The following is a 25,551-nucleotide window of genomic DNA, read 5'->3' on the forward strand; positions in this document are numbered from 1 at the left end:
ATAACAATATAAAGAGTTTGAAAAAATTAATCGTTGGTGTATTCTCAATCGAAGGATATCTGAGACCCGTGTAGTACACAATTTTCTTAAAACAGATTCATTGCCTCCCGTTAGTGCTAGGGGATTTCCGACGTCTATCTCCTAGTATACAACGTAAAAGTAACTTGGTAAATCACCAAATTACTTTTGGCGAACTAATAATGCCCAAACTCTATGACTCTATTAATAACTCTAAAGATTAATTAAGAAAAATATAATACTAAGTATATATAATAGTTTTAAAGGAAAATTTATATAAAAACTTGTTTTTGGTTAAGTTTAACTAAGACACTTAAGCTTATTTATAGCTTCCTTGGCAAACTTCCATTCACAAGTGTCTCATTCACTTTTTTCTTATTGGATAATTCACTTTTCTCTTATCCAATAGTTGACTTAGTAAACTTTTTCTAACAAGTGATATGATAAGCCAAGGTTTTGAAAGGCAAAATTGGGAACAAAGACTATATGGCTATGTTTGGTGACAAAATCAAATCCAAGAGACCTAAAGTTCATACATTTCACCATATTCTTCTTTGAGCTGCCATCGTTGCCTGCAGGTCCATATCCTCTCCTCCTTGTGGATCATCTCTTTTAATCTGGTATTGTTCACCATCTTTTCCCAATCTATAGGTTTATGTTCAAAGATTAATATTCTTCATATGGCAATGAATTTCAAGGGTTTATTTTATTTAGATTATAATTTTTTTTTCTGGATAAATTTATGAAATAATACAGCTTTAGTTGAATAGCTACTGTGCTAATTTTTTCCTAAACTTGTCCCTTCTCATATTTTTCATGGAAAAATTACTTCCTTCTCTGTAATTAAAAAAAAAAAGTTTGATTTTTACGATAATATAAATTAATTACAAAAATATGGTGAATTTACACCACCTTAATATATTTCCTCTACTATCAACTATAAATTTGTTCTTCTACTTTTCTTATTATATTGTCTTAGTATTATACACAAAAATTCTAATTAAATATGAACTTTTTCACTTTTTTTTTTTGCTCTCCATTAATATTACTTTTTATAATTAATTTGTTTACAGTCATATTTTTATTTAAATTGACATAAATGATTTTTCAATTTTATTATATATATATTCATAAATTTTTGTAACATATATTAATATATTATGGTAGTAGGAGAGATAGTGATAAAAAATATTATATTATTTTGAAAATCATAGCTAGTCAAAGTTTAAGCTTTGTTGTAAAAATATATTTTAAAGTTAAAAAATTAGTTTTGTAAATTTTTGTAACAATCATGTTAAATAAATTTATAAATATTTATGTAAATATTAGTTACAAAAATAAGCTTCTTAATTGTCAAATTAATTTTGCAAACTGTTGTTACAAAAATATAAAACTTGTTTACAAAATTATTGTAATTCACTACTCTGTAACTGCATTTTTATATAAATATATATATAATAAAGTGTTTTATAAATAATTAATATCTTAAGTTTATATTTTTAAGTTGTATAATATAAATTTGATGGTTAATATAATTTTTTGGTACAATATTGTAATATATGGAAAAATATAATATTTTTATGTAAATTTTGGTTACGATTTCTTAACTATAAATTGTTTTTGTAAATGTTAGTTACAAAAATATATTTCCTGGTTATAAAACTAGATTTGTAAACTATTGTTACAAAAATAAAAAATTAGTTACAAATTTGTTTGTAAGTTTTATGTACAAAAAAATACCATTATAAAACTGATTTTTGTAAATATTATTTACAAACAAGTAACAAATATTTACAATTTTGTAATAGATATTTACAAGTTTGTAAACGTTGATCACAAAAAATTATATTTAAAAGTCACTCTGTATTCATGTTACAAATATTTACAATTTTGTAATAGAAATTTACAAGTTTGTAAACGTTAATCACAAAAAATTATATTTAAAAGTCACTCTGTATTTACACTTTTGTCACTCCGTATTTTTGTAATGCACCATATTTTTTATATTTTTTTTTAACTTTTAGTATATTTTTGTAGATTTCCCTTTTTTCATTGTATGTGTTAGTGAACAATGTGAACTTGTAAACTACTTGCATTTCTAATCTTCTTTCAACTCAATCATTCATAGCATACACACAACTATTTTGCAAAAATAAAAATTGAATTGATCACATTATTTTTTTATTACATCATTACATACTAACAATTAAATTTACATAAGGTTTATACCTTTTTAGACCTTGTGTTTTGCCTTATTAACTGTTTGGACCCTATGTTTTGAAAATTTATTTTTTGGACCCTGTGTTTTGTAAAATAGTTCAAATAGGCTCCTAACTTTGATTTTGATGAATAAAAACTTGAATATAACAACACAGTTCTTAGGCGGAATGATTGTATTTTTGTTCTGAGTTGTTAGTTTGATGAATTATTTGTGATTTTAGTTCAAAAAACTTTGATCAAAATCGGGTTTAGAAGTCTATTTGAACTATTTTAAAAAACACATAGTCTAATAAATAATTTGTCAAAATATATAATCCAAACAGATAATGAAACTGAGTCTAAAAAAAACATAAACTCATTTACATATGATGCCGTTTCTAAGTTATTAGTTTTGATTAAAAAAGCTTAGTTGATCATGGCAGAAATGGAGAGCTTTTGTGATTTGCCAAGTGATATAGTGGAGAGAATCATGTTGTGGGTACCTGCCGATTCTCTACTACAGTCTAAATCTGTGAACAAGTTTTGGTATTCTCATATATCCACTTTCATCAACAACCCAGAATTTGTAGCCAAGCATCTCCTCATTACCAAAAACCAGTCCTCTCTAACCTTACTTTTTTACCTAAGGAATTTCCTCCGCGTCCATAATCGCTTAATCACATACCCATTGTCAACTATAATCTATGACGATGATGATGAAGAGGAAGACGATGATGGTGTCATCGTCACAGAAGGTCTCAGTGTACCACGGCGTTCGAAACCATGGGACAAGTTCATGCACTGTGATGGGCTCCTTTTGCTAGCAAAGATTGATCATCAGATACCAAAAGGAAAACCCAATCAGCCTATGGTGTTGTGTAATCCTGCTTTGAAAGAATTCATGATTCTCCCAAAATTAAACAACGCCAGAATCGATTGTTATACCGCTATAGGATTTGAACTAGATTCCAAAAACAACCAGTACAAATGTGTTGCCATTTGGTATCATTGCGGACAATGCCAAGCTGAGGCATACACAGTGGGCTCTGATTCATGGAGAGAGATTGGTATGTCTCAAGACATAATGGATGCCATAGTGGGTTTTGAACTAACCAATTGTTTATGTTTGGAAGGTGTTTGTTACTGGTTAGTTGATAAAGGAGCTGAAACTGAGTGTGAATGGATACTCAGTTTCGATATGAGTGATGAGCAATTCTGTACCATACATTTGCCAGATTTTGGAGCTTTGGGTGTTGAAGATTGGGCCTCCACACGTTATGTTATCAGCCTTGCTGTGTGGAATGATTCACTGGTGATTTGTTTGACCCTTAGATTAGATGGAAATATCATTTTTATCTTCACCATGGATGAAGCTGCAGCAGGTTCTTGGAGCAAATATGGGCAGGTTGGACCACTTGAAAAGAAGATCAAGTTTTTTCTACCAATTTGGAAGAATGATGAAATTCTGATGAAAGTTTATGATGATGATGATTGGCGTGCACAGAAGTTGGTTTCTTGCAACATTCATACCCAAAAGTTAAGATGTGTTGATCCTGATTTACCTATAGAGGCATTTGAGTTTAATGGTTGTTTGTATGTAAAGAGTCTGATTTCTATTAGGGGGAGGTGAAGTTCACTTCCATACACATCTGGTTTGGTTAGACTTGTAGACCAAAATTGTTTTAGTCTGATTTTGTGAACCAAGTTGTTTCTTATTTAGACATACAGAGAATTGAACATTATGAATGTAATGTTTGTTTTTTTCTTATACTTTCCTCCCGAAATACAATGTATCTTCATCAGAAAGAAAAAAATAAAGAGAAAGAAAAGAAGAATAGTAGTTGATAGAGCTGCATATTGGTCGGGTTCAGATGCACGAAAATGGTACCGAACCTGTCCGATACATTTTCAGATTCGGGGCATTTTTGGATTTCGGGTTTTCGGGTGCGGTGGGGTCGGGTCGGGTTTGGGCTTTGACAACATTTTTTACAAAAATACCATTTTTTGAGTTTTTTTTTTAACTTTTGTCATATATTTTTATGAAAATAAAATAAATAACGGATGCCAACATTCAAAAGTATAATTGTTGAATTGTTTTTGTTAGACAATTACTTTATTTCACGCAAACTATAAAACAAAATTCTATAAAAACATAATATCAAAACATAATTTCAGGTTCCCTTTCAGGTTTCGGGTTTAACACGAAATATTTGGATTTTGGCTAAATTGGGTTTTGCGAACTCGGGTTAGTCGAGTTTTTGAATTTTGCAAGTTAAATATTCAGCCCTAGTATCTGGTACTCAAAAGTATGGAAAAGAAATAGACATGCTGAAAGTAGCAAAATGAAAAAGGAGAACTAAAATAATTACATATCTGTACATAAAATGCTAAAAAATACTATTCATTCTTAACAAAGGTTACACACAAGAATCATTATGATATGATTGTAAAAGGAAAATGTTTGTGATAAATCCAGTAGGTATCATTACATTTTAATGCATATTACTGTGTACTGAGATGCACAAGCATACAATTTATGTTTAATTAATGGACCAAAAAAAGAAACGAATAATATGAAGACCATATGCTTTTACTGAATAGTGATATGTTTGAGTTTTTGATATGTCGGCATACAAGGTGGGTATGCAAAATTCTTCTTTAATCATATCACATTTTCTTTCTCTCCTCCAAATAGACAGCAATTAATACTGAATAGTGATATGTTTGAGTTTTTGATATGTTTGGTAAATAGCTGGGTGTTGTTTGGTAACACTTAAAAAAAACTATTTTTTATTTAATTAATTAAAATTTTGAAAATTAAACATAAAATGTGTTTAGTAATTTTATTTTTATTTATTATTTTTTTAAATTTTAATTAAAATTTATTAAAATTTGAAAATAGAATTTTTTCACTTTCAAAATATTTTTAAACAGTTTTCAATTTTTTCTTTCTTTTTTTCTTCTCTTCTTCAAATCAACACCTTATATTGTTAAACAAAAAATAAAAATAAAAGTTATCAAACGTGTTTATTATTTTTTGTTTTTAAAAACAAAAAAAGTTACCAAACATATTTTTATTTTTTAAAAATAAAGAAACAAAAATAAAATTATATTTCTATTTTTGTGTTTAAAAAATTCAAAAACAAAAATTTTACCAAACGGACCCTTTGTTTTTTAATTTTTTTAACACAAAAGTGGAAATATTATTTTATTTTTGTTTTTTTATTTTTAAAAAATAAAAATATGTTTGGTAAAAAATTTTGTTTTTTGTTTTTAAAAACAAAAAATAATAAACGTGTTTGATAATTTTTATTTTTATTTTTTGTTTAACAACATGAGGTGTTGATTTGAAGAAGAGAAGAAAAAAATGAAAATTGTTTAAAAAAAAATTGAAAGTCAAAAAATTTTTATTTTCAAAATTTTATAAATTTTAATTAAAATTTAAAAAAATAATAAATAAAAATAAAATTATCAAATACATTTTATATTTAATTTTCAAATTTCTAATTAATAAAATAAAAAACTATTTTTTGAGTGTTACCAAACAGCCCCTATACATCTTAGTTTTCATTTTTACCAAAATGTTTTCCCAACAAAAAGGAAATGTAGTATCCTTTCAAAAAATATATATATATATATTTAAATAAAACATGGGTTTATACCTTTTTAGATCTTGTGTTTTGTCTCATTACCTGTTTGAAACCTATGTTTTGACAAATTACTTTTTGGACTATATGTTTTGTAAAATTGTTAAAATGGAATCCTAAATCCGATTTTTGTCAATGTTTTCTCAACTAAAATCACAAATAATTTACCAAACTAACAATTCAAAATAAAAATAAAATAATTATGCTTAAAAATTATGTTGTTATATTCAGGTTTTTCTTCATCAAAATTGAGTTTAGGGTTTTATTTTAACAATTTTACAAAACATAAGGTCCAAAAAGTAATTTATCAAAACACAAAATCCAAACAGATAATAAGATAAAACACAGAGTCCAAAAAAATATAAACCCATAAAACATTAACAACTCTAAGTCTAAGAGTTTGTGCTACCAACAAAACTCCATGTATTTCGAAAAGGGAAAGAAAAGAAAAAACTCCAAGTTAAGTTAATACAACTCTTCAATTTTCTAGAAAGAAAAACAATAAAAACTCTTCATAAATATTTTACTGAATGAGATATTTAGTAGCACACGTGTAGTTGTGGAATATTTAGCTATTGCCGATAGCCAAATCTGGTTAAATGACTCAACTCCTTCACCAAATTGAAAGTTTATTCCATATGATCACCAAAGCTAGTTTTTTCACTTCCATGGAAGCTTCCATTGGAAGCAAACGCTTTCATTGAAGCTTCCATTGGAAGCGCTTCCATTGAAGCTTTCATTGGAAGCGCCTCCATGGAAGCTTCCAATAGAAGCGCTTCCATATACGCTTCTATTGAATCTTCCATTGATTAAGCTTTCATAGTCTATCTGCAACGAAATTGAAAAACTAAAATTACACATCTAAATTGAAGCACAAGATAATTGGGAGAAAAATATATAAATATTTATGAAGATGGCAATTGAAAAAATTACAAATAAAATGTAAAATAAATTGTTTGTGAAGGCATAAACAATTCAACAACAAAATTCTTTATATAATCAAAGTTTTATGTGTTTATACATTTTTAGATCCAATGTTTTGTCCAATTTTTTTTTGGACTCTATGTTTTGACAACTGACTTTATTTAGACCCTATATTTTGTAAAACAATTCATATAGGACACTCAACTCGATTTTGGTCAAAGTTTTCTGAACTAAAATTACAAATAATTCACAAAATTAACCATTCAAAACAAAAACAAAATCATTAAGTATAACAATTATGTCTTTAAACTCAATTTAATCTTCATCAAAATTGGGTTTAGAGTCTTATTTGAACTATTTTACAAAATACAAAAAATCATTTGTCAAAACACAAAATTCAAAAAGTCATTTGTCAAAACCTAAATTTTATTCATACTTGCTTACTTGTTGGTTATGAAACCTCACACTTGATATCCACCTCAACAGCTCTTCACAACCTTTCATTCTTGGAATCATGCTTATCAAAAGCACCTTATATAAATATATATATATTATCACGTTCTTACTTAATATTATCATTATTAATCTAAAAACTGAAAATAGTTTTATATGTTTCAATAATGAATAAAAACTTGGAACATATTTAATATTAATTATCATTATTAATATAGAAACTGAAATTACTTTATATGTTTTAATAATAAGTAAAAAACTCAAACTGAAAAACAAAGCTACTATCATATTAAGTTACAGTGATGAGCTTTGGTTTTTACTATCATATTAAGTTTGATTAATTCTCTAATTAATTGTTATTATTAATAAAAATTATAATAAATTAGAAAAACCACAAATTAGAGAAGATAATACATTTGAAGGAGAAGATGTCACCTCATCACCTAAAACCTCTCCTTTATGGGTACTACTATAGTAGTGATTAAAAATAATTTATAGTTATTTTTAGTATTTTTTGGTACATACATAAGCTACAATTCTAAAAAAAATTTACGCGTATAATATAGTTACAAAAGACCTTCCACAAATTTTTCAGAAAATTCAGAATAATTTAAGATGACGAAATCAATATTCAAATAACTTCTTGCACATATGCATTTTTCAATAATTATACTTGCGTGCAATAAGCTATATAAATCTTGATTTTGACATTCTAAATTATCTAAAAAAATTTATAAATTTGTGAGATGTTTTTTGTAACTACATTATACACCATCGTATAAAAAAATTAAGTTACAACTTATTTATATACCGAAAATACTAAAAATAATAGAAATTACTGCTAACAAATATTTTTAGTATTTTCAGTATATAAATAAAATCTGTACTTGGCAATTTCAAAAAAAATAAAGATGCAATAATCCAGTTACACATGTAATATTAGAAAACTCCAAATAAGGATGCATATAAAATTTGACAAAACAGAACTATTGCAAGTAGAACCCCATTCACATTCTTAAAAAAACAAACTTAAATTATGAAAAACAATTCAAGAGGATAAAAAGAGTAGAGGCTGATCGTACCGTGTTGTAGGAACTAGGAAGGGGACAATCTGAAACAAAAGAAAAGCACAGAAGTCACGGGAAATAATACTATAGAAGTCTTTGTTTCCTCAAAAATACATAAATTAATATATTTATTTATTAATAATATGGTTAATACAATATAATAAAGCTTTCAAAACGTGCAGACCTTTCAATCTTGATAAGTTCTTTCACCACCTCAATCATTGATGGTCTTTCTCCCAAATTAGTGCAACTCAAAGCCAATTTTATGAAAGCTTTAAATTCTTCTTCTTTCTCTTCATATATTCCTCCTCCTCCCAAAATTTCAGAATCCACAATTTCTCTGAACTGCTCCTCTTCGGCCAAATCAATTACATACTTAGTGATCGTACCCAATTTCTCTTCATGTTCCATCATTTCATAACTATTTTTCCCAGTAACAAGGACAAGTAGAAGAACTCCGAAGCTGTAAACATCAGAATGCTCTGTGACACGGCTTGTTTGGAAATAGTTAGGATCAAGAAATCCTAATGTCCCTACAATTTCATCTTCAACGTGTGTTTCCCCTTCGGGAATTATTATGGAAAAACCAAATTCAGAAAACTTGGAAACATAATCTTTATCCAAAAAGATGTGTGAAGGAATTATGTCTCTATTTACTATAGGCCTAGAGAATGCATTATGGAGATAAGCTATAGCATTTCCAGTACCTATTGCAACTTTCAACCTCATCTTCCAAGATAAGGGCGAATGATCACCATCAATACCTCCCACATAATTTAAAGGTCCATATTCAGCGTGTTCATAAACTAATGCTGGTGCAGAGAATTCAAGGCAACAACCTAGTAGTTTAAGAGCATTTCTATGGCTGCTCATTTGTGAACTTATTGCGATGTCACGATATGCATTCTTAAGTACATGATTGAAAATTTTTGGTTCTGAAGCATTATATTTTTTAATTAGAACAGGGAGGTCATCGATGCTACACTTGTACCATTCAAAAAATCTATCGCTACCAACCGAACATGATTGAAAGTTATTTGTAGCTGTGAGGAGTTGTTCAGCTGGAAAATTCCTGATGGGGTTACATCTACATTTATCTTTGCAACAAATTATCCGCTCTTCCAACAATTTTCCTCCATGTTCTAAAATATGTCTCTTTCTTTCCTTCTTTGACGGGCCTATTTGATTGTGTTAAAAAACGAAAAATCGAAATTTTCAGAAACAGATATGATTTTAGAATCGGTTGTTTTTTTAATCTAATTTGAAAATAAATTATACACACTCTAGAAAATTTACACACATTGGTGCTGTTTGGTTGGAGGGAATGAAAATATAAGAATATGAACGAGAATGGGAGAAGGAATAGGAATAAAATAAAAATTAGTATGAATAAAAAAATTAATTAAAAAATTATTAATTTTTACAATATTGCATTGGAATGATCTTTCCTCCTATTTTCAAATGGAATAGTCATTCCACCAAAATAATAAAAAAATCATTTCATCGGAATAGTATTCCAATACTTGAAACTGCAACCAAATAAAAATATGGAATGATAATTAATTCTTTTTCATTCCATTACCCCAACCAAAGATCACCATACAGTCTACAAATTAACATAAATATATATACTTGTGTTGGAACTAACCTCTTGATCCTCCCATCTAGCCAATTCAGATCCTCTTAATTTGTATATAATTATCGAATTAGAAACCTGTAAAGAGATATTGTAAGAAGCAAATCAAATGATTGAGCTACTTTGTAAAGTTTTAAAAAAAAAAGTGAAAGCTTTAGAGAGAAGAGAGGGAGTGTGAAACCATGACTTCGAGATAAGCTAACTAGGGGTGTTCATGGTGCAGTTTGGTTAGTTTGAACACCATTTTAATACACAACACCACAAGTGCGGTGTTTCTAATATGAACAAAGAATTACTAAATATCATTGGTCAATTTACTTCATCTTCTAAATAAATTGAAAACATCTCCAATCAAATTTTCAACAACAGTAATAAAGTCTGAAATAAGTTCAGTACGTTGAAATAGCATTGAAAATACAAAACAACACATTAATAATTGAAACAAGTTGAAAATAATAGTCTTCAAATGGGAAACACTCACCACTTTGGAAATCTAGAACAAGACTTAGAAAAACCTGTACTGCAAAGACAGAGAGAGAAAACAATACTTACAAATTTAGTTGCATATATAAATGATTATAAAAAGGGTGCCACTCTATTATTCTCTAATAGATAAAAGTTGTACAACTCATTAGGACTGTGTAAAAAATTTGCAATCTGTCCGAATCAATCCGAAAAAACCGACATAAAATGCAATCCAAAACAACTCATCATTCATTTCAAACCACCCAATTACTATATTGGGCAAGTTGAAATTGTTGGCATCCTGCCCAATGTAATCCGACATGCCTAATTAAGAATTTATCTATTTTTTTTAATTTTATATTTATTTAATTATTAACTGTACAGTATAAAACTAAATTCAAATTACTATATTTTATAAAAAAATCTTATATTTTAAAGTAATAATTATTTTAATTACAAACACAAATTAAAAAATAGAAAAAATAATAAAAATTAAGAAAAAAAAATGATAACTAATCTACTAACTACAAAACCAATAACACATCAAAGCTATCGGCATGGAAAAACACAGGGAAACCATCAAAAAAATAGTATACATATATGATATAACTATAAATAAATACAGGATATAACTAGAAATAAATGAAAAAAAGAAGAAGAAGAAGAAGAAGAAGATAATAGCACCTCAAAGGACTGATGAGAGAAATGACAACGCAACTGTGGGTGGTTTGTTGACGGAGACGATGGAGGAGGATATGGATTTGTGAGAGGGAGAGGTTATGGTTTGATGAGCTGAACGGGTTAGGGAGAAGATATGAAACCCTAGTTTTATTGGGCTCCTAAACTATTTTTATATTATATGAATTTTATAATGATAAGAAATGTTACTTTTAAATGAACAAATAAATAAAGTTTTATTCTATTAGAAATGGAGTATAGTAGTAACTAAGCCTCAAAGTCATCCAAACATGACTCATTCTCACAGTCAAAACAGAGCTCCAAAGATTGAATCTTTCACATCAAATTATGCTAAATTACCAGCCTTTCTTCTACAAAAAATCAGAATCCAAACCAAAGTTTCGTAATTTATATTCAAACTAGTAATCCCAACATTGTAACTTGAATTTAACCTCCAAAGCTTGAATCTTTCACATCCGAGATGGCACAAGTTTTGTTCTTGATTGGACTTTTTCTGCTCGAAGACCTGGAAAAAATGAAGTGTTTTCTTCAACACGTGTACGGCGATGATCGTGTTACCATTGGAATTGTGATACAGCCATTCAAGAGGTTGGGCCTCCAGATGTGATGATTCTCAGCCCAAAGAAAGGCCCAGGCGTGACAAGAACTTTCTTCTAGCAATACACCATAATAGCATTAACCACTCCTTTTCTCTTTGCAAGCGATTCTACTCTGGATTTCGAACCAACCTTTTCTGCTTAATCTAAGGTAAAAAATATGCATTTACATTTTCTGCTTTTAAGTTCACAATGAGTAGCATTGTTTATTATATGTATTTATTATCATTTTTTGAATTTTGATTGAAACTGTTTTCATTTCCAACTTAACAAAACAGATATTTTGGATGTGAAGTTTTGATTTGTCGCTCAGTTAGTTTTTTTTTTTGGTCGAGATGATTTGGATATAGGGCTCTTGAGTTTTTAGTGTATTTTGTCTTATGAACAAACAAGTTTGTTTAGTACACCTTTTTATGTGAGGCCATTTTTAAGTTATTAGTTTTGATTAAAAAAGCTTAGTTGATCATGGCAGAAATGGTGAGCTTTTGTAATTTGCCAAGTGATATAGTGGAGAAAATCATGTTGTGGGTACCTGCCGATTCTCTAGTACAACTGAAATTTGTGAACAAGTTTTGGTATTCTCATATGTCTGCTTTCATCAACAACCCAGAATTTGTTGCCAAGCACCTCCTCATTACCAAAATCCAGTCCTCTCTATCCTTACTTTGTTTCGGACGGCCTTCACCCCATATCGATCATCGCTTAGTCACATACCCCTTGTTCACTATAATCTATGATGATGATGATGATGATGATGATGATGATGAGAATGATCATTTTATAACTGTCACAGAAGCTCTCAGTATACCACTTTTGGATTTGAATAAATGGGATAAGATGTATCACTGTGATGGACTCATTTTGCTAGTAAATAATGATCTTGGGACTATGGTGTTATGTAATCCTGCTTTGAAAGAATCCATGATTCTCCCAGAACCAAAGAATGTTCAAATTGAAGCTTATCCCGATATAGGATTTGAACTTGATTCTAAAAACAACAAATACAAATGTGTTGCCATTTGGTGTGGCTACAAAGAATGCCAAGTTCAGGTATACACAGTGGGTTCTGATTCTTGGAGAGAGATCAACATGTCTCAAGAACTATGCTATGGTTTATGTTGGGGAGATTTTGAAGCTTTGGGTGTTGAAGATTGGGCCCTCAAAAGTTATGACCTCCGCCTTACAGTGTGGAATGATTCAGTCGTGATGCCTTTGGCTCCCTATTACAATAAGAACAGCCTTTTTATCTTCACCATGGATGAAGCTGTAGTAGGTGCTTGCTCTTGGACCAAATATGGGCAGGTCGGACCACTAGAAAAGTATAACCATGGGTTCCTACCATTTTGGTGGAATGATGAGATTCTAATGGAAGTCTTTGACGATGATAGGAGTGTACGACAGTTGGCTTTGACAAGAATCATGAAGCTCCATTTAAAAACCAATTGGTGATTAGTGAAGTTACACATGTTCTTATTAATGGTTCAATATTCTTACACTTATTCCATATGGAACACAATAGTCTAATATCCCCCCTCAAGATGGTGGCGATTTTTCGCTCACCAATCTTGAATCACCTGATCACAAGTGACTCATTTGATCTCAAGTGTCTTTTTGCATTATGCGAATCTCGTGCAGCTTGACTCACTCTTTTGGATCGGTGTGGATTGAATGCCCTCTAGGGAATTGGCTCTTGATACCATGACAAGAATCATGAGGCTCCATCTAAAAACCAATTGGTGATTAGTGGAGTTACACATGTTCTTATTAATGATTCAATATTCTTACACTTATTCCATGTAAGACACAATAGTCTAATAGGCTTCTTGCAACATTCATACCCAAAAATTAAGGTATGTTGTTTATGATCAAGATAGAAATGGATTTTATTATACAGTTTGTGTCTATGTAAAGAGTTTGATTTCTATTAGGAGGAGGTGAAGTTCACTTCCAAACAACAAGAAAACTTAGAAGAAAATACAGTTAGATTTATATAGGAATTCCAAGAGCGACAGGATTAACAGGGGCACTAAACGGTTCAGCAGCATCCATTTTCATTTCCAGGATTTGTTGGTTTGAATGTGTAATTTTTACAGTTAATCGAACAAAATAGTCATATGTTTGAGTTTTTGTTATGTTGGCAAAGCTGGTGGGAATGCAAAATTCTTCTTTAGGTGTGGTTTTGGCAACTTACCATTTCACCACATCACCAATGGTTGCATTACCATTGGCAATATCTGCTGTTATTAATAGTCCTGCATGTGAATCTAAATAACTTGGGCAATTTAGCTTGGTGATCTTGCCTTTGCTTAGTTTGAGAATTTTCAGAGTTCAAAGCTATGAAATTTGAATATTGATATGGTTTTAATATATCCTATATCTCTTTACATGTATTCTAATGATTTTCAAAATATATCACATATATCTATTATGCTTGAAAAGTGTGAATTGCTGAAGTTCATGCATTGTGTTGTGATACCTATTTGCTACTTGAAATGTTTTAAAGTATATTTCAAATGGTAATTCAGTTTTTTTCCATTTCATATTCATCTTGTAAAATCTGTTTGTTGTCTGAAGTGTGTTTTCTCAATTATTTGTGATATTTCTAGATTAATTTATTTTGTTGCTGCTGCTATTGTATATTTGTTATTACTTATTTTATTTGTAGTGCAAGTCTTTCACTTTAACTTTATTATGATGTGTATAACATAATGTTTGTAAGTACATAAACTTAGAAAGAAAACTTAAGCCAACCAAATTGTTTCCACAGTTTTCAATTAATAAATTTTATTATGTTTAACATATCTTAATTTTTATGTTTTATATGAACTGTCACTAGTATCTTAATATCCTAAAACTATTTGCTAGACAGGGAATGAGACACCCTCTCGAGACAGAGGATCTCGTTACCCCAGCTGTTTCATGGAAAAATCGAAGAGCTTTCTTCAACATGTGTATGGCCATGATCAAGTTACCACTGGAATTGGAGATATGAATATGAAAAATTAAAATATGCTTAATTTATTTCCTCTTCATTCAGCTTTGGCCTTAAAATCTTCCATATTTTGAAACCAACCTTTTCTGCGCACGAGCAATTGACTCTACTTCGGATTTCAAACCAACCTTTTCTGCTAATCCATTGTAAATGTGGGAACTTTGCCTTTATTTTGATACTGTTTTGTATGATTGTTCGCTTATTGTTGATGAATGCTTGAATGGTCATGGTTGTATGACTGCCTTTTTTGCAACTACTTCCCATAATCGAATGCTTCTTACCTCCACTGAACAAGAAATGCATGCTTTTAGGTTCACAATGAGTAGCCTTTTTTCTCTCTAAGGGTAAAATTGGATTGAAAAGGAAGAGGAAGAGATTCCTCACAAGAAATTTTTGCAGAGACTGCTGTTCAGTTCTTGTGTGGGTTAAGGTCAGCCACTACTTCATTCCTTCCAGCTCTACTTCTGTATTTATTATCATTTTATTAAATTTTGATTGTTTAATAATTTTAATAACAGTCATTGTTTGAAACTATTCTCATTTTCAACTAGATATTTTGGATGTCATGTTTTGATTTATCTCTCATATAGGGGTTTTTTTTTTTTGAGATATTATATGTGGCCTCATGTATTGTGTTGACAACATGATTTGGATATTGGGTTCTTGAGTTTTTAGTATATTTTGTCCTATGAGCAAACAAGTTTCTTTTTATGTGATGCCATTTTTAAGTTATTAGTTTTGACTCGAAAGCTTAGTTGATCATGGCAGAAATGGTGAGCTTATGTGATTTGCCAAGTGAAATAGTGGAGAAAATCATGTTGTGGGTACCTGCCGATTCTCTAGTACAACTTAAATCTGTGAACAAGTTTTGGTATTCTCTTATTTCCGCTTTCATCTTCGACCCAGAATTTGTCGCCAAGCACCTCCTCGTTACCAAAAACCAGCCCTTCCCCCCATGTTGATCATCGCATAGTCACATGCCCATTGTTCACTATAATCTTCGATGATGATGATCATCATCATCTTATAACTGTCTCTGAACCTCTCAGCATACCACTTTTTCTTAATGAAAGGAGCAAGGATATGAATAAATGGCATAAGATGTATCACTGTGATGGACTCATTTTGCTAGTAAATAATATTCTTGGGACTATGGTGTTATGTAATCCTGCTTTGAAAGAATCAATGATTCTCCCAGAACCAAAGAATGTTCAAACTGAAGCTTATCCCAGTATAGGATTTGAACTTGATTCTAAAAACAACAAATACAAATGTGTTGCCATTTGGTGTGGTTACAAAGAATGTCAAGCACAGGTATACACAGTGGGTTCTGATTCTTGGAGAGAGATCAACATGTCTCAAGACATAACAGATGCCATAGTGTGTAATGAACTATGCTATGATTTATGTTGGGGAGGTGTTTGTTACTGGATGTTGGCGCAAGACCAAACTGAAATAATCCTCAGTTTTGATATGAATAATGAGGAATTCAGATTAGGGCTGAGTATCGATCGGTTTGGGCGGTTTTTTTCTATTCTATAATTTAGATTTCGGTTTTCGGTTTGAATTGGTACGATCCAAAAATCGACCGACCTACTTACAACACACACAAAAATCGACCGATTCAGATCGCGGTTCGGTCGGTTAAAACTGCCCAAACGAACTTGTTTTTTTTTTTTTAAATCAGTTTTAGGGAAATTTAAGTAAAAAAATGTAGATTGTTGGAATTTTTTTTTTAGCTTTTTTTCTTTAATATGAAATTAATTCATTTAATTTGTTAAATTAAAGATTTTAACTTTATTATTTGAAAACCTAAACACATGGTTACATTGTTATATCCACAAATTTGGAACCTAAGCATATTCAGTCGGTTTCGGTTTGTACGGTCGGTTTGTATAAATCGACCGATTTAATGTCGGTTTTTGCCAAGGCAGTTTCAGCGGTTTTTAGTTCCGTCGGTTCCAGATTTTTCGATGTTCGAATAGTCGGTTTGAGCGATTTATTCGGTTTTTTTGGATTTTTGTAAACAACCCTATGCCAGATTTCGAAGCTTTCGGCGTTGAAGATTGGGCGCCTCAACATTGTCCACCTTGCAATGTGGAATGATTCAGTGGTGATGTCTTTGGCCCCCTATTTCTATAGCAACATCATTTTTATCTTCGCGATGGATGAAGCCGTAGCAAGTGCTTGTTCCTGGACCAAACTTGGGCAGGTTGGACCACTGGAAAAGTATTACCATGACTTCCTACCATTTTGGAAGAATGACGAGATTCTAATGGAAGTCTTCGAGGATGGTACGAGCGTTCGACAGATGGATTCTTGCAACGTTGGTACCCAAAAGTTAAGAAATGTTTATGATCTAGATAGAAATGGATTTTATTATTATTGGGCTTGTGTCTATGTAAAGAGTCTGATTTCTATTAGGAGGAGGTGAAGTTCACTCCTAAACAACAAGAAAACTTAGAAGAAAATACAGGTAGATTTATATCCAAGAGCAACAGGATTAACATTCATTTTCATTTTTAGGATTTATGTTTGAATTTTTGATATGTTGGCAATGGCATGGCATAGCATTTTCATTACCAGGATTTGTTGGTTTGAATGTGTAATTTTTACAGTTAATGGAACAAAATGGTGATATGTTTGAGTTTTTGATATGTTGGCATAGCAGACCACATCACCAATGGTTGCATTACCACCAGCAAAATCTGTTGTGATTAAGAATATCACAATCCTAATCCTAATTAAACTTGATTTATTGTAGTAATTGTTATAAACTAACATAACAAGCTTTTCACTTTAAGGATAATAACTCAAATGATCAAGCCTTTAACCAAAACTATGGGTTTTGAAATTAAGTAATAGTTATTATTCACCTTTGTAGAATTATATATATTGGGTAAGACTTCGGTGCAGTCAGGGCACAATTCGGACACTTAAATATTTTTTTTTTCAAATATTTTTTATGATAGTGTACATTGTTGAATTTTACACGCGCATACAAAAAACAGACACGAGTGCAACAACTTTATTTTTGGCACTGTAAACTATTCGGATTTTTTTTAAAATTTACAGGATGTCTTAAATGATAACAATGTACACTATCATAAAAAAAAATTATTTAAGTGCCCGAACTGTACCCTGACTGCACCGAAGTCCTACCCTATATATATTACACATAAATTTATCTCAAAACAAAAGATTATTTAGAAAGAAAAAAAAAAGTCTTCAATTGTGCCAAGTAGTGATAACATTGCACTAAAAGAAATCTACTAGATTGATAGTATCAAAGCAACAGTCTTTAATTGTTAATATACATACATACACAAAATGCCAACCATTGCCTCCACTTTAATTCCTTTTACCTTTATGGCCAAATATATAATAGAGAAGTTCATCCTTCATTGTTTTTTTTTTTTTATTTTAGTTTTTATAATTATAGTTGAAAAAAATAATTGTACTTTTTAGTATTTATATGCTCATGCATATTAGAGTGATAATTCTATTCTTGTTGGCCTTTTCTTTCTTGTATCTTGTGTAACATGACAAACTCTATCCAATAAAAATATATTGTCATCATATTACAATAGAATTATGCTCACACACACCACTAAATATCTTTCACTCAAAACAAAAAAAAAACACTATATATCTTCCAATCAAGGTATATGAAAAACACATATAATAATAAGAATTTATTTTGAGTGAAAAGATTTATGAGATTTTTTAGCAAATTAGGAATATAAGCAGTTTTTTTTTATACAAATAAGGCCTCAATTTTTTTTTATGCTTAAGGCATCAAAAAGTTTTGATCCTTCCCCTGAATTGAGTTGGCACAGAAAGATTAATTGCTAACTGAATTAAATTAAGTTCTTATTAAAAAAATTTACAGTAAGTATTGTTGCTTTATACCCTCATTTTATATTAAATGATGGGTAAATACTTATTTGATACCTTGTATTTTATCGAAATATACACTTGGTGTCCTATGTTTATAATAATGATTATTTTGTACCCTCTTTTGGTAATTTGTACTAATTTAGTATTCTCTGCTCAAATGTGGTCAGCTCATATTTCAAATATGACCATATTGCTTCTCTTTTTAATGATTTATTTGATTTTCTTATTGTTTTTGTTATTTTAAAATGTTGTAAAAATATTTTCTGAATTAATAAAACAAAAAAATGTATAATTAAAACTTTGAAATAATTTAAATAAACAAAAATAAAAAATAAAATCTAACTCCTACACTTAAACTAAAAAATTAAACTTAAAAGCCAAATTTAAAATAAATTCAAACAAAAATAGTTTAATTAAAACTTTAAAAAAATTAGGTTTTTTAGTTTACTTTAATTAATTTTAAAATATTGATTTTAATTTTTTTTAATTTATATTTCAAATTAAACATATGTATGTTTATTTAATTAATTAAAGTAGTTTTATTAAATATTTTTGTTTTAAAATTAATTTATATTATTTTTTATTTTAAAATTTACATTTAATTGATTCATTTTATAAAACAATTTTTAAATATTTTTGAATCATTCTAAAATAACACAAAATAAAAGAAAAATCAAATAAATCATTAAAAGATATGCAATATGGTCATATTTGAAATATGGGTTGACCACATTCTAGCGGAGGGTACCAAATTTGTACAAATTGCAAATAGAAGGTGTCAAATTATTATTATTATAAACATAGGATATCAAGTGTGTTTATCAATAAAATGCAGGGTAACAAATGATTATTTACACTTAACTGATACTTTTGAAGACATTTTTTTCAATAGATATTTTTTTTATGGGCCTTTTTTCTCATGAAAAATTGAGGCATTAGAGCACTCTCAATGGTGATCTACTCCATCCTTTAAAATACCTCCTCAAAATACACATTTTTCTATTTTACATTTAAGTTTTACATTATACCATACATCAGCTTCTTTATATATTTCTCTACATCATTTAAATATTATATCTTTAAACATATTTTATTACTTAAAGTAAAATAAAATAATTGAAAAAGAAAAAAAAAATAATATATATATACTAAATAGAGAGAGAAAGCTTATAAAGAAAATTAATAATATTAAAATATTATATAAAGGATATGTAAAGGTAAATATAAATTAATTGGAGTTTGTACATAGCTATTATAAATATATGTATAAACGAGCTGATGGAAGATGTTTTTATGAGTTTTAGCTAAATATTATAGAGAAAGTATATTACAAAATATATCACCAAAACATATATTTTTGTAATTTACCTCAAACTTTTACATTATATCATACATCTGCTCATCTATTTTTTCTCTACATTATTTATATATTATATTTTTAAAAATATTTTATTCATTTTAAGAAATAAAATAATTAAATATAATAGTATCACAATTATATATATATACAAAAGTTTATTAAAAAAATAATAAAATATTTATAGCTTAATGAATAGTGTTTCACTACATATAAAGAAATATTATTCATTTGGGTAAAAAAATACAATTTTACGTCACTCATTGGAAGACTACTTAACCAATTTTTCTCTATATTATAAAGAATAACACATTTTAGCTCATCCATTGAAAGTGCTCTTAAGCTAAAGTCTATTGGCTTTATAGTTGAGCCGGCCCTGGCTGAATTCATAATGTTATTTCAAGTAGATATGAATATGAATATGATTTTTTTTACTAAATTTTCGAATTCGTTAAAAATAATCAGGAATGAGTTTGGTGAGAAATAGTAATACTATAATGAGGAGGGTATATATATGAAAATTATATATAATAAGTTGCATGAAAAAGTATATATATGCACTCAAAGACTAGTGTACATTCTCATACAATACAAGTATATGAGTTAACAACTTGGGTTTCGAACCTATCGAAACTCTTTACTTAATTGTCACCTGCCAGGCGTTATTTTCAATTCACCAATCGCCTGCTTTTTCTCATCTATATAATATATATATATATACATATTTATACACATATATATACATATATATACATGAAGTCTGGTTAGTACTACTCAAGTAGTCTCATTACAATTACTTGAGCTTTCTATTATGTTGATTCAGGCATGTAAAATCTAATTATATTGACCATCATTTTGTATATATATATTGAGATTCTCATTCTTCTCTTATATATATATTTTCTCTATTTGGACAGTGATCATATTTTGGCATAATGAAGATGATTAGTTTAAACAATTCTGGTGTTTATGATGGGAGAGTGGACCAAAACGACAGTGGAAAAAGTGGACTGAGATCACAAAACGACATGTCGCACAGTGTTTGTTTATTCAGAAAATATCTTCATGCAAGAAGAGATCATCATCAACACAAGATTATAGGAAAGACTAACATGCAAGAATCTGAAGTCTTTAACAATAACAACTCACCACCCAAATTCATTCCTACATCTTTGCTCCGGCCACCGTCTTGTCTAGAACGCCGATTAATCCCAGAATTAAGGTAATATAGTAATATAATCGTACATTAATATGTGTAATTTTATTGTTGAAACAACATAAAAATTTGAAATTAGTAAAATAATTTTATTGAGTTTATTTTGATCCATTGTAATAGTCGTTCAATTTAAATTGAGTATTGCTAAGGGGCACCAGTAAAGTAACACTATAAGGAAGTGACATGGTATTATAGATGTAATCTAATATCGGGTCTCACATATTTTAATTTAATAAGTATTATAAAGTATCGCTAACCGTAGGGTGTCACCTCATATAGTATTGGATACATTAAAGTGTCAAACAACATCACTCCTATAAATTAGTCATTTGAGCAACCATAAATGTCCTTTTATTTTTGTTAATGTTTTATTTTAATTCACAAATTTGTGACTTCAATCTATAAAGTTAATCATTTTTATAATTTTTTTATTAACAGAATGTGAATGATTACTTTTTGATTTATCAGAAGCAAAGAAGAATTAGCAATAAACTATCAAATTAACTTAATATTTGATGATTTTTCATTAAAATGAGTGTTGATATTTGATCAAATTTGTGTTAATTAACATTTTATTTTTAAATTTTTAAATTTTGGTTTTTCTTGTTTGAAGGTGTGGTGTAGTGAAATCAAGTGTGTCGTTTGCTGAAACACCTTCAAATACATCACAACAACAACTCACGTTATTCTACGATGGAGAAGTTAATGTATACGACAACATTTCGGTCGAGAAGGTTAAAAAAACTAAAAAAAAAAAGTTTATACTTTTTTAGACCCTGTATTTTGTCTCATTATTTGTTTGGATCATATGTTTTGACAAATTACTTTTTGGACCTTATATTTTGTAAAATGGTTAAAATAGAACCCTAAACCCAATTTTGGTCGATGATTTCTCAACTAAAATCACAAATAATTTACCAAATTAACAATTCAGAACAAAAATAAAATCATTCTGATTAAAAACTGTGTTGTTATATTTAATTTTTTCTTCATAAAAATTGAGTTTAGGGTTCTATTTTAACCATTTTACAAAACATAGGGTCCAAAAAATAATTTGTCCAAACACAAAGTCCAAATAAGTAATGGGACAAAACACATGATCCAAAAAGATATAAACCTAAAAAGACCTTTCATTTTGTTAGTTAAAACGACACAAACAATAGAAAACGACACTAAAAATAGAACTCATCAATTAATGTTGTTTTTGCAGGCAAAGAAGATTATGCTTATTCTTGATGGTGATGTTAGAGAAGCTTCGAAAACAAAAGGAATTCACTCACTTCGTAAATCCAAACCAGGTAATTAATAAATTAAATATTAAGTAGTCTTATTATTAATTATATTAATAATATAAAAAGTCAAAAGATTAATATAAACACAAAGCATTATTGACTTTTACACTACACTACAGGTCCTCAATTGGCAAGAAAATATTCAATCCAATCTTTTATTGAAAAACGTCGTCACAGGTAAAAAAGTTTAATCTAATTTTTATTTTTTAATAAATAATTTTTGAATTTATTATTGACCAAATTCAAATTTTTACCATTTTACAAAATAAACAATCTTATTTGTAAATATTTAAAATTAAGAATCCAAATTAGTATTAAAAAAATATATACCTAAATAGATAACTACAGTGGAGGCATGTTTTTTGTCCCCACTGATAAGGGCGTCTTTGTTTTTTACACGTGGAAAAATTATAATCTAATTTTTTATACGAATGTGTACATTATAGTTATTTAGGACATTCTACTAGTTTTTAAAAAAGTTAAAATAATTTACGATACCGAAAACAAGCTTCAAAATAATTTGTTTCACTCGCATATAAAACAAGCTTTAAAACAACCTATTTTTTATTTTCAACACGGTAAATTATTTATAATTTTCCAAAAATTTGTGGAGATTCTAAATAACTATATTGTACACCATCATATATATATATTTGAATTGTAATCTATCCATACACCGAAAACATGAAAACAAGTTGTTTTTAAACCTGTTTTATATACACACGTGAAACAAATTATTTTAAAGTTTTTTTTTTACATCGTAAATTATTCGAAATTTCCTGAAAATTTGTGAGATGTCTACTATACCTACAGTGTAAACCGTCATATAAAAAAATTTGGGTTATAATTTATTCACGCACTAAACACTCCTACCAATAGGAACAAAACGCAAGACCCTTTATAAAATTTTCCAATATATATAAATAAATTTGCATAGTTTACAAAGATTATGAATTGACATTTTAAGTTGGTAGAATTTATTAAACAAGTGTCAATTAACAATAAAGTAAACTAACACAATATTATTATTTTTAAGTTTTATTTATTTATTTATTGGTTAATTTGTAGAATGATAAGCCACTATCCATACGACAGAGGAGTGGCGGCATCAAGACCAATGAATAATCATATGGAGGAAGAGACAAAAACGTCAAAACGACACCGTCCCCCTCAATCTCTTTCACAATTCCCTCCACGTTTAGGTTACTTCTTTCCTATTTAAGCTAATACCAATAATTAAAACCTTCATTTTACTCTACTACTTCTTTATTTATTCATTACCATTACCAAAACCAAGTGTAATAACCTACTTCTATTTCTATCTAATTGAATTGTAACTTCTATTTAAATTTATTAGTATCAATAATAATAACATTATTTGGATAGGAAAAAAAAAAACTATCTTATTTAACTACCGAGAAGATTAGTGGTGTCCTCGTGTTTAAGTTCAATGTTGTTTGAGAAATTTCTTGGTATCACAAGTGGGAAAAAAGAAAAAGAAAACTACTAACGCTAAAGTTCGTTCGAGAAACTAGTTTAGTAATTGGATAACCATAACAAGTTTACAAATGTATATTTTTTTTTCTCTGTAAGTTGAAAAATAAAATTGGTAGTGTACTCAGTGGTGGACCCCTGATTCAACTTTAGCCGGAGCAAAAAAAATTTCAAATAATATAATAAGCAAAAAAAAATTATTAATAAATTGAGACAAAATTTGTTAATTACGACATATATAAATATTGAATATCAAACTATTTAAATCGATACTAAATTATACACACAAAAAAATCAATTTTTAACTCATTTTATTGTGTATTTTTTGACATTTGTACATGCAATTACACATATTTAGATATTAAAAAAACTAAAATCTCTACTTCTAAAGCAATATAAATCTTCTAGGAGTTTTGTATGTATTTTTTATACCCTTATTATTAAGATTTATACGAATAAGATTGACCATTATATCAAAATCTTAATTATTAATTATTAACTTCAATTAAATATATATATTAATTAATTAATTAAAATACAAATATATTTTTTTCACCCAGGGCACGACCGTCCATCCTAGTCTCTATGTGAGCCCGCGCCATGAGTGTTCTCATGTCTTAATCTAGCACCATTGAAAAATTTAAATGCTACACATTTTCTTATAGTACTATTCAAAGAGAGTCCACTAGCACCAAAATTCACTCAAGGGATTAGTGAGATTCAATCTCTAGATAACCAACTCAAGAAAGTTCATTTAAAACTTTTATTCTCTATATGGACAAAAAAAAAAGATTAGTAGTATCTCCGAAGTCAATCCAATGCCATTTAAGAAATTTAATGGTACATTTCTCGACGAACATTCAAAAAATCAATTAGCCTTTCACCAGGGCCGTCTTAAATATTTTGGAGGCCCTGTTCTAATTTTAAAAATTAGACCCCTAATAAAAAATTGTAATTTGTAAATAAAATTTTTAACACTAAAAGAAAAAAGAAACTAAAAAATCACTAAAAAAGAGAGAAAAAATATCAAATTAGGCCCTATATTTTGGGTTGTTTAACTGGGTTTATTAAAAAAAAAATCTGAAAGACATTAAAAAAAATATATATTGGGTTCTTTCTTTTTTTGGGCCATATTCAGTAGCCAAGCTTGCACACTATTAGAGCCGGCCCTGCCCTTCACTCGAGGGACTAGTAAATTCGATCCTCGAACAAACAACAAGATTAAAGAAAGTAATTATTATTATTTTTTTTGAGTGAATAAAGAAAGTAATTTGATATCATGGTTTTGGATTTGGGAGGATTATGTGAGAGTTTTGAGTATGGTTTGATTTGTTTTAACACCACTAAACTTTAATCCAAATAATTTAGGTAACTAAATAGGAGATGATGACATTGATAACCATGTGACATTGACAACAATACTAAAAGTTAAAAAATATGTATGGAAAGAATGGATTTTTGGAGGGTTGTGGTGGTGGCCAGCTTTTAATCCTAGTTGGATCCCACCAGAGATTCTTCAACATCAAACTTTTTTCTTTTCTTTTCTTTTCTTTTCTTTTCTTTTCAATTTTATCACAAACACTTTTTCTGTCTCAT

At 28.9% G+C, this 25,551-nt stretch overlaps 3 protein-coding genes across 10 annotated transcripts; 2 read left to right on the plus strand and 1 right to left on the minus strand.

Moving 5' to 3' along the window:
* Positions 1–472: 472 nt before the first annotated feature.
* Positions 473–3,985, plus strand: LOC133790267 (probable F-box protein At3g22720). 2 transcript variants are annotated; one of them, XM_062227859.1, is made up of 2 exons: positions 473–638; positions 2,661–3,985. In XM_062227859.1, exon 2 carries the CDS (start codon positions 2,663–2,665, stop codon positions 3,845–3,847), a length of 1,185 nt encoding a protein of 394 aa, XP_062083843.1. In that variant the 5' UTR covers positions 473–638; positions 2,661–2,662; the 3' UTR covers positions 3,848–3,985. The 2 variants fall into 2 exon arrangements, with proteins under 2 accessions (XP_062083843.1, XP_062083842.1); XM_062227858.1 differs by having other exon boundaries at positions 491–638; positions 2,648–3,985.
* Positions 3,986–6,178: 2,193 nt separating this feature from the next.
* On the minus strand, positions 6,179–11,230 carry LOC133790268 (non-functional pseudokinase ZED1-like). Of its 4 annotated transcripts, none has more exons than XM_062227861.1 (6): positions 11,094–11,230; positions 10,426–10,459; positions 9,957–10,022; positions 8,493–9,486; positions 8,324–8,352; positions 6,179–6,692 (listed from the first exon to the last, which is right to left on the minus strand). In XM_062227861.1, exons 3-5 carry the CDS (start codon positions 9,970–9,972, stop codon positions 8,337–8,339), a joined length of 1,026 nt encoding a protein of 341 aa, XP_062083845.1. In that variant the 5' UTR covers positions 9,973–10,022; positions 10,426–10,459; positions 11,094–11,230; the 3' UTR covers positions 6,179–6,692; positions 8,324–8,336. The 4 variants fall into 4 exon arrangements, with proteins under 4 accessions (XP_062083845.1, XP_062083847.1, XP_062083844.1 ...); XM_062227863.1 differs by having other exon boundaries at positions 6,179–6,688; positions 10,426–10,464; positions 11,094–11,226; XM_062227860.1 differs by having other exon boundaries at positions 10,426–10,464; positions 11,094–11,226.
* A 182-nt stretch (positions 11,231–11,412) lies between these two features.
* On the plus strand, positions 11,413–17,259 carry LOC133790269 (putative F-box protein At3g49520). 4 transcript variants are annotated; one of them, XR_009873973.1, is made up of 3 exons: positions 11,413–11,855; positions 15,008–15,126; positions 15,465–17,259. XR_009873973.1 is itself a non-coding variant. In XM_062227864.1 (2 exons), exon 2 carries the CDS (start codon positions 12,179–12,181, stop codon positions 13,151–13,153), a length of 975 nt encoding a protein of 324 aa, XP_062083848.1. In that variant the 5' UTR covers positions 11,438–11,855; positions 12,177–12,178; the 3' UTR covers positions 13,154–14,549. The 4 variants fall into 4 exon arrangements, 1 of the variants encoding a protein (XP_062083848.1); XR_009873970.1 differs by having other exon boundaries at positions 15,008–17,259; XR_009873972.1 differs by having other exon boundaries at positions 11,438–11,855; positions 14,570–17,259.
* Positions 17,260–25,551: the final 8,292 nt, after the last annotated feature.

Source organism: Humulus lupulus, chromosome 7 (genome assembly GCF_963169125.1).
Source record: "Humulus lupulus chromosome 7, drHumLupu1.1, whole genome shotgun sequence".
In the NCBI taxonomy this organism is placed as follows: Eukaryota; Viridiplantae; Streptophyta; class Magnoliopsida; order Rosales; family Cannabaceae; genus Humulus; species Humulus lupulus.

Excerpts from the sequence above, each read along its gene's own strand:
- LOC133790269 (XM_062227864.1), top strand. The coding sequence starts at position 12,179 with ATGGTGAGCTTTTGTAATTTGCCAAGTGATATAGTGGAGAAAATCATG.
- LOC133790267 (XM_062227858.1), top strand. The coding sequence starts at position 2,654 with ATGGCAGAAATGGAGAGCTTTTGTGATTTGCCAAGTGATATAGTGGAG.